The sequence below is a fragment of the Salvelinus namaycush genome, chromosome 18, assembly GCF_016432855.1.
Source record: "Salvelinus namaycush isolate Seneca chromosome 18, SaNama_1.0, whole genome shotgun sequence".
Lineage (NCBI taxonomy): Eukaryota > Metazoa > Chordata > Actinopteri > Salmoniformes > Salmonidae > Salvelinus > Salvelinus namaycush.
Window position 1 is genome coordinate 2,045,513 of NC_052324.1, and position 7,258 is coordinate 2,052,770.

A 7,258-nucleotide genomic window follows, 5' to 3' on the forward strand; every position below is an offset into this window, starting at 1 on the left:
GCTCACTTCTTTTCTAGAACGTCAACGAGTTTTTTTTTTGTTGCGTGCCTCGATTCTTCATGAACATTTGCGAATCGTGCTTGGCTCACTGTTGTTAGCGCCTAACTGCATTCATTCAACCCAGAATTGATTCTCAGAAAAGCGGAACATGTGACAGAGAAAATAAGGAGGTAACGTTATATAAACACAGTGAAAGTGATACAGGTATGTTTGCTAGCTAGATACGTTCAAAAGTTCCAACTGCAACAGGTTCAAGTTAAATAAAGGTAGCCCTTTATAATCAGCAAAATATTCGTTTGTTTGGCTTCCTCTTCTGCAATAGATTCGTCTCGGCTATCTATGGCTAGCAAGCTAGCTAACTGAGCTAGCAAGGTCCAACATGACCTGCCTGTTGTTGTGAACCCCCTTTAGACTGTGCGTTTCTTCCTGTCAAGTAACGTTAAAGTTTGCTAGATAGCTACTAGTTAGCTAGCCAGCTGACTTAAGTAGCTAGCTAACGTTAGTGTTAGCAAACTTGCCAGCTAGCTACAGTTTCAGGGCCTCCTAACTTTATATAATAAAGGCAGCTAGCCTAGCCAAGAGTGACAACAATTTACATGATTCTGCGTTAGTACCTAACATTAGCTACAATACACTAGTGAGTTAGTATATGTTATGATGGATTGGTGACCAAAACAGTTATGCCTGCTGTACCAAAAATTCCACCCGTAAAATGGTTCATTTTTTATCATATATCTTTGTATTTTAGATTGGTCTTCGAAAACTCAATTTATCCTCCCTGTGTTTTCCATTTGCACATCCACCATCCAGACTTCTGTTCAAACCTTCCACCTCACCTCAACCTGAGGCATCATGCATCATCCAAGCCCCATGAGCAGTGAGCTGGGCTTGTTGCCTGCCATGTACTCATTCCCTGGCCTTATCAACGTCACTGAAATCGGGATCAATATTGGCCCTGCAAATACCTGTCAACACCTGCCGGGAGTGTTGCCCCCAAACACGTGAGTAGAGGAGTCTAGTGATGAGAGCACTGCACTGCACTACACACACAGATGTAAGCATGTGCTTTACAGGAGATTTGCCAGAACCAGACTTGCTTACATTACATTTCACTTCCATTTCTTTATCTCTTATTGCTATTCCTTCAGGAGTTGGGAGAGACGATGCCTGAGAAAGCACAGGAGGAGAGCAGATGACGAGTAAGTTAAGAATGGAAAAAAATCAATAATATGAACATTTAGTGTTGTATTCTGAAGCGCATTTTAGTTTCAAATGACAAATGATTTGCTTCAAAACAATGCTTGTTCTCCAGAGGATGCAGTGCCAAAAAGAGGAGGCTGATGGAAGAGGCAGGATGCGATCCTTTGGATTACCTCAGCCCCAAAGTGTTTCATAACTGGCCACCAGGCAACAGCAGCCCTCTACCTGAATCGTCTAGCCAAGCACTCCCCCAGCCCTGTCTGGGGACTCAGGACCTAGGACTGCCCTTATCCGGGTCTTCCTCCACTCTGGCCTGTCCAGAAGCAGAAGGCTCCTGCATGGAGGTGGAGGCAGCACAGAGGAGACTGCAGGAGATTGAGGAGAGGTGAGTCTTGAGACCATATGGGGGTGGTGTGAGAGTCCAGACTACTGGCCATAAGTCATCATAATTAAAATGTGCATTATTACTGTATATGATTTGTATCAGCGTTACCACCATTTATTTTTGCTGCATAAACACTGTCACACATTGAAGTTAGTCTGTTTCTGTCAGGATCACCCTGGAGGATGATGACGATGATGAGGACCTGGATGTGGAGCCAGCACCCAGGCGGCCCATGCTGGTGATGTCTGACAGTCTGAGGGAGGGGCTTCAGCGTGGCATCAGTGACATCCTCCCCCACACTTTGGCCCAGTCTGTGTAAGTACCCTTTCCGTCTTATACGCCACCTTAGAGGAACCTTTAATTTAAGTACCTACCCATCTGTCATTGTAGCCAGTAGTGAATAATCGTTATAACTTTGGGAGGTGTCCACTATTTGTTTCTCTGTCAGTCTCGTCGACTCACCTGTTCCTCGTCTGTTACCGTAGGAGCCACTCCTGTATGGAGCTGGTAGTATGGCGCCCCCCAGAGGTTGCGCTGGCCCGGCGGCTGAAGGACTCCCTACAGAGGCAGAGGAAGCAGCAGATTACCAGCAGGCAACCCCCGAGCCCTAGTGCCCCTCTGAGTTCCCTCACCCCCACAAACACCCCAGGGGAGATATACTCCCCTCTGTATTGCAGCCCAGGGGCAGGGGCCCACAGCACTGGAGAGGAGGACATGGAGCTGTAGGGCCTGGGAGAACCAGCATCAGTTGTGCCGAGAACAGCTACAGCTCTCAGCCTTGGTTCACTTTGTTGACCTTCGAGAAGCCATGGAGAGGCAGAAATGACCGCATAGACAGATCCAAAAGCTTCATAGTGATATGCGTTCACATGCTATCAAGGTTATCAGAAGTTCCCAGTGGAAATTTTACTTGAACGACCCTCCATGTTGGAATTACAAGTGGGAAACTGAGAAAATGTTGTTACTCGAGATGTGATGTTTCAAAACTGACCGTTTACCTTTTCAAACAATCAATTTGACAAATACAACCTTATCAATATTGATAATCTATCTAGTTTGACCCTATTGTCAATGTTAAGCAAACTTGCTAACTTTATTATTAGAAATCTTAGCTAGCTAAAATCTTAGTGGTTGAAGAATTGTTAAGACTTCAAAAGGACTTGAACCCAATCATGTCGGACTTCCCAGTTTCCCATTTCTCACGAGCACGTGAAGCCACCATATTGAACGTCCGCTTTGGTTCAAGACCAGACTGTTGGGCAGCATGGCACGTGTATGCCACTTGGCCAAAAGAGGGCAAGCAACCCCTTTCTTTGCGTTACAATCAGATAATGCTGGATTTTAGTCTTTACTATGATCCAGGAAAATATGCAATGGGACAAATTGTAACAAGGACCACAAAGCCACAGTAATTTACAAAAGACACCTTTTAAAGCTGTAATATGTAACCTTTTGGGCGACCTGTCAAAATTTACATGGAAATGTGTGTTATGATCTGTCATTCTCATTGAAAGCAAGTCTAAAGGCGTCCTCATGCTTCCCAGCCAAAACAGTTAGGAAGAGTTTGCGCATATATTATGACATTTTTAAATGTTTTTGTTCGTTTTGGACTTCGGTAACGGTTGTTTCGGGCACACGTTTTTTTCTTGAGGCAAGCCGAAGTCTGTAGCCAAAGTCTACGCCCCTTCGTCAGTGATTGGTCAACAGTAAGGATTCTTCAATAGTTTTTGTTGTGATTCAACAAGAGACGACATGTTTTGCACCAAATATCTTAGTTAGATGTAGAATTGCGCGACTAAGATCTCCTTGGGAAAAACGTCAATTAATGACAGATTTCTTGAGTTATCTTAGATTAATTCTGACTATTTTGAGGAAGTGTATACGGGCTACGGTGTCTCAAAATAGACAAATGGTACTATTGCCGCTTTTGACCTGTTTTTCAAGCAAAGGTCTTAAGGGAGTATGCGAGCACACTTGTTCAGTTGGCCTAGCCGAGTTTGGCTAGGCACCAGCTGAACTGAAGCATGCTGATGCCTTAAGTGGTAGATCTGTTCTATGTGCACTATTTCTATGCTTCCCGTTCTTAAGATTCGTTTTTGTGTCTTACTTTCGGTTTTGCACACAGTTGAAAATACAATATTTTTGGTTATGGAAAATATATTTAACAGCGGTTTAGATGGTACAATGATTCTATACTATACTTGCTTGTTTTGTCACATAAACTGAAATTAGGCGAACTAATAGAATTTTCGCAACCAGGAAATGGCGGAGTGATTTCTGCATAGTGAACCTTTTAATGGAATGTCTCAGTTGAAACTTTAAGACCAGTGCCAGCACACACCAGGAGTTTCTGATATTTCTGAATGGTCTAGTACCTTCTGTTGTAATCCTAATGTAACAACTTGGCTAAGTGGTCTGCTTAGCCAACTTGGAGAAGTCTCTGTTTTGTTGTAGTTACATTAAATGCAAGCAAATATGACCTGTTTTCCAGAGGACAAGGGTGTAAGACATTCAAAGGGAAGTAGAGGTATTGAGCTCAGATTGTCACTATGAACGTTTTATACTCAGCGTTTAGCTTGGGGTTATGTTTTTAACAACAGTTACTTTTCAAAGCTGGTTTGGTCCTTTTTTTCGCATTCAAGAATAAAGTTTTCTGGAAGCATGTCAGCTGTCTTGAAACTGTTGTAATGCGTTGTAAGCTACAATATACCAGTTTGCTTTGGAGGAAAGATGGCTATGATGCTCTACCTACAATATTGTGAAAAATAATGCAATTCACTGTCATTGTACATTTTGATTGTATCCTTAATATGCACCTTAGACATTAGCCAATGTCTACATTGGGCATGATGATTACAATAGCTCTCTTGCAACATCGCAATCAACTGTTACAAGATGACTTGTAGCTTCAAAGGGTCCCTCTGATTGCAGCCTGATCCCGTGATCCTACCTCCTATAGAGACGTCTCCTGAATATGCAGACATGTCAGTCGATCAAACATTCACTCACTCCCCAGCCTTTAGACGAGCAGTTAAACTTAACTGCTTTAAAGCCAGAGGACCGTGAACTTAACAACTCATTTTGTTATTGTGACCTTTAGGCCATTTACCCCATTTAGGGTGTCATCCATTTTATGAGTACCATGAAATAATTTGACATTGGTGGTGTACTCCAGTAATTAATTTTACACCCACACACGTCATCTGGCAAAGCTTACGATCCTTAACTCTGGACTGTCCTGGTACGGGAGTGACTCCAAAACAGCAGTGCTGGGTTGGTATGATCTGATTGGTATATTCTGTGATTATTATCCAATCAAGAGAATACTATTGAAACTGCCCCACTACTAACACTATTTCCCCTTAGTAACACGTCAACACAATGATAAACTGAAGCATGTTTTACCAGCTATGACAAAATACTATTATAAGTTATTACTAGTAGCAGGACATTGTCATTGCCTTCCCACTCAGTTGGCAGGTGGAACTGACCGTCTCCAGGTAGTATTCAGCCAACTCCATGGGTTCCCTGCACAGTGTAGAGGGGCTGCAGGCATGGGCCTGGTTCTCAGCATGGAGTTGTTTGACCCGGCTCAAGGTGAAGCAGTAGCTTGAAGGAGGCCAGGTCCAAGGGCCCGGGAGAGTCAGGGGGGTCCCGCATTTGGAAGAAGGGAGAGGAGGCTGATCGCTGAGCTCCAGAGTCACTGCATTCCTAACCGTAGATGGGAGAGAAGAGTGGAGGATTAGAGACAAAGGAGTAGAGAAGATAATCTAGGCCCTAGACCAGGGTCTCCCAACTGGCTGCCAACGATTTTATTTGGACACCAAGTTCTGAGACAAAAAATAAAATGTATGTTTTAAAGTCATAAAAGACTGTAAAAACACCAGCAAATCAGCTCGAATTGATTTTAATTTTGGAAATCTGTTCCAAAGTATTCTCACGCATAATAGAGCGATATACACTCACCGGACAGTTTATTAGGTACACCCATCTAGTACCGAGTCAGACGGTGTCGGAAACGTTCCACAGGGATGCTGGTCCATGCTGAAGCGACAGCATTACGCAGTTCTATTGGGTTGAGGTCTGGGGACTGTGCAGGCCGCTCAAGTAAACTGAAATCTCTGTCTTGTTCCAGGCAATGGTTTTCCACTCCTCAATTGTCGAGTGTTGGTGATTGCGTGCCCACTGGAGATGCTGCTTCTTGTTTTTAGCTAATAGGAGTGGAATCCGGTGTGGTCGTCTGCTGCAATAGCCGATCCGTGACAAGGATCGACGAGTTGTGTATTCCAAGATGCCGTTCTGCACACCACTGTTGTACTGCGCCATTATTTGTTTGTTTGTGGCCCGCCTGTTAGCTTGCATGATTTTTGCGATTGTTCTTCGAACTCTCGCAACGAGCTGTTTTCGCCCACAGGACTGCCAATGACTGGATGTTTTTTCTTTGTCGCATCACTGTCGTGCGTGAAAAGCCCAGGAGGATGGGCGTTTCTGTGATTCTGGATACAGCACGAATGGCACCGACGATACCACGCTCAAAGTCGCTTAGGTAACTCGTTTTGCGCAGTCTAATGTTCAATCGAACAGTAACTGAATGCCTGCTTTATATTGCAAGCCATGGCCAAGTGTAGGAGCGATCCATTTTCGTGAACGGGATGGTGCATCTAATAAATTGGCATGTATGTGGTATTGGTATGTGATCGTATACAAGTGTAAGCAAGGTTTGAAATGTTTTGGTCATATTGTTTGGGCTACTTGCAGTTAATTGGCAGTCTACAAATGATTTGTAATTATGTACCGGCCCCATGAGCATCAGTTCAAGAAAATAAAAAAAAATCGGCATAGGCCCACCCACTGGGGAGCCAGGCCCAGCCAAACATAATCAAGTTTTTTTCCCCAAAAAAGGGGAAAAAAGGGGCTTTATTACAGACATAAATACTCCTCAGTTTCACCAACTGTCCTGGTGGCGGGTCTCAGACGATCCCGTAGGTGAAAAAGACAGATGTGGAGGTCCTGGTCTGGCGTGGTTACACGTGGTCTGCGGTTGTGAGGCTCGTTGGACGTACTGCCAAATTCTGTAAAATGATGTTGGAGGCGGCTTATGGTAGAGAAATTAATATTACATTATCTGCCAACAGATCTGCTGGACATTCCTGCAGTCAGCATGCCAATTGCACACTCCCTCAAAACTTTAGACATCTGTGGCATTGTGTTGTGTGACAAAACTGCACATTTTAGAGTGGCCTTTTATTGTCCCCAGAACAAGGTGCACCTGTGTAATGATCATGCTGTTTAATCAGCTTCTTGATATGCCACACCTGTCAGGTGGATGGAATATCTTGGCAAAGGAGAAATGTTCACTTACAGGGATGTAAACAAATTTGTGCACAACATTTTTGAGAAATAAGCTTGTTGTGCGTATGGAAAATTTCTGGCATCTTTTATTTCAGCTCATGAAACATGGGACCAACACTTTACATGTTGCATTTATATTATTGTTCAGTATAGTTGCCCTAGACTCTATGGTGACCAGATGTCACATTTTTACACAGGGCAGTACTTACATCTGACCTGTATTTCAGACTTCTCAATCATTTGATGAGAATTGACATTGATTGCGTTCCAAGCCGTCTATTTTTGGAGGGGTGTGGACATGAAGCTAGGGTTAAGTTTAGG

General features: G+C 43.6%; 1 protein-coding gene across 4 annotated transcripts; it reads left to right on the top strand.

Moving 5' to 3' along the window:
* The first annotated feature begins 54 nt into the window (after positions 1 to 54).
* Positions 55 to 4,252, top strand: LOC120063005 (coiled-coil domain-containing protein 117-like). 4 transcript variants are annotated; one of them, XM_039013079.1, is made up of 6 exons: positions 55 to 170; positions 811 to 1,001; positions 1,149 to 1,199; positions 1,313 to 1,585; positions 1,754 to 1,900; positions 2,071 to 4,252. In XM_039013079.1, the coding sequence occupies exons 2-6, from the start codon at positions 853 to 855 to the stop codon at positions 2,309 to 2,311; spliced, it is 861 nt and encodes a 286-aa protein (XP_038869007.1). In that variant the 5' UTR covers positions 55 to 170; positions 811 to 852; the 3' UTR covers positions 2,312 to 4,252. The 4 variants fall into 4 exon arrangements, with proteins under 4 accessions (XP_038869007.1, XP_038869008.1, XP_038869006.1 ...); XM_039013080.1 differs by having other exon boundaries at positions 72 to 204; positions 749 to 1,001; XM_039013078.1 differs by having other exon boundaries at positions 73 to 204.
* The last annotated feature ends 3,006 nt before the right edge of the window (positions 4,253 to 7,258 follow it).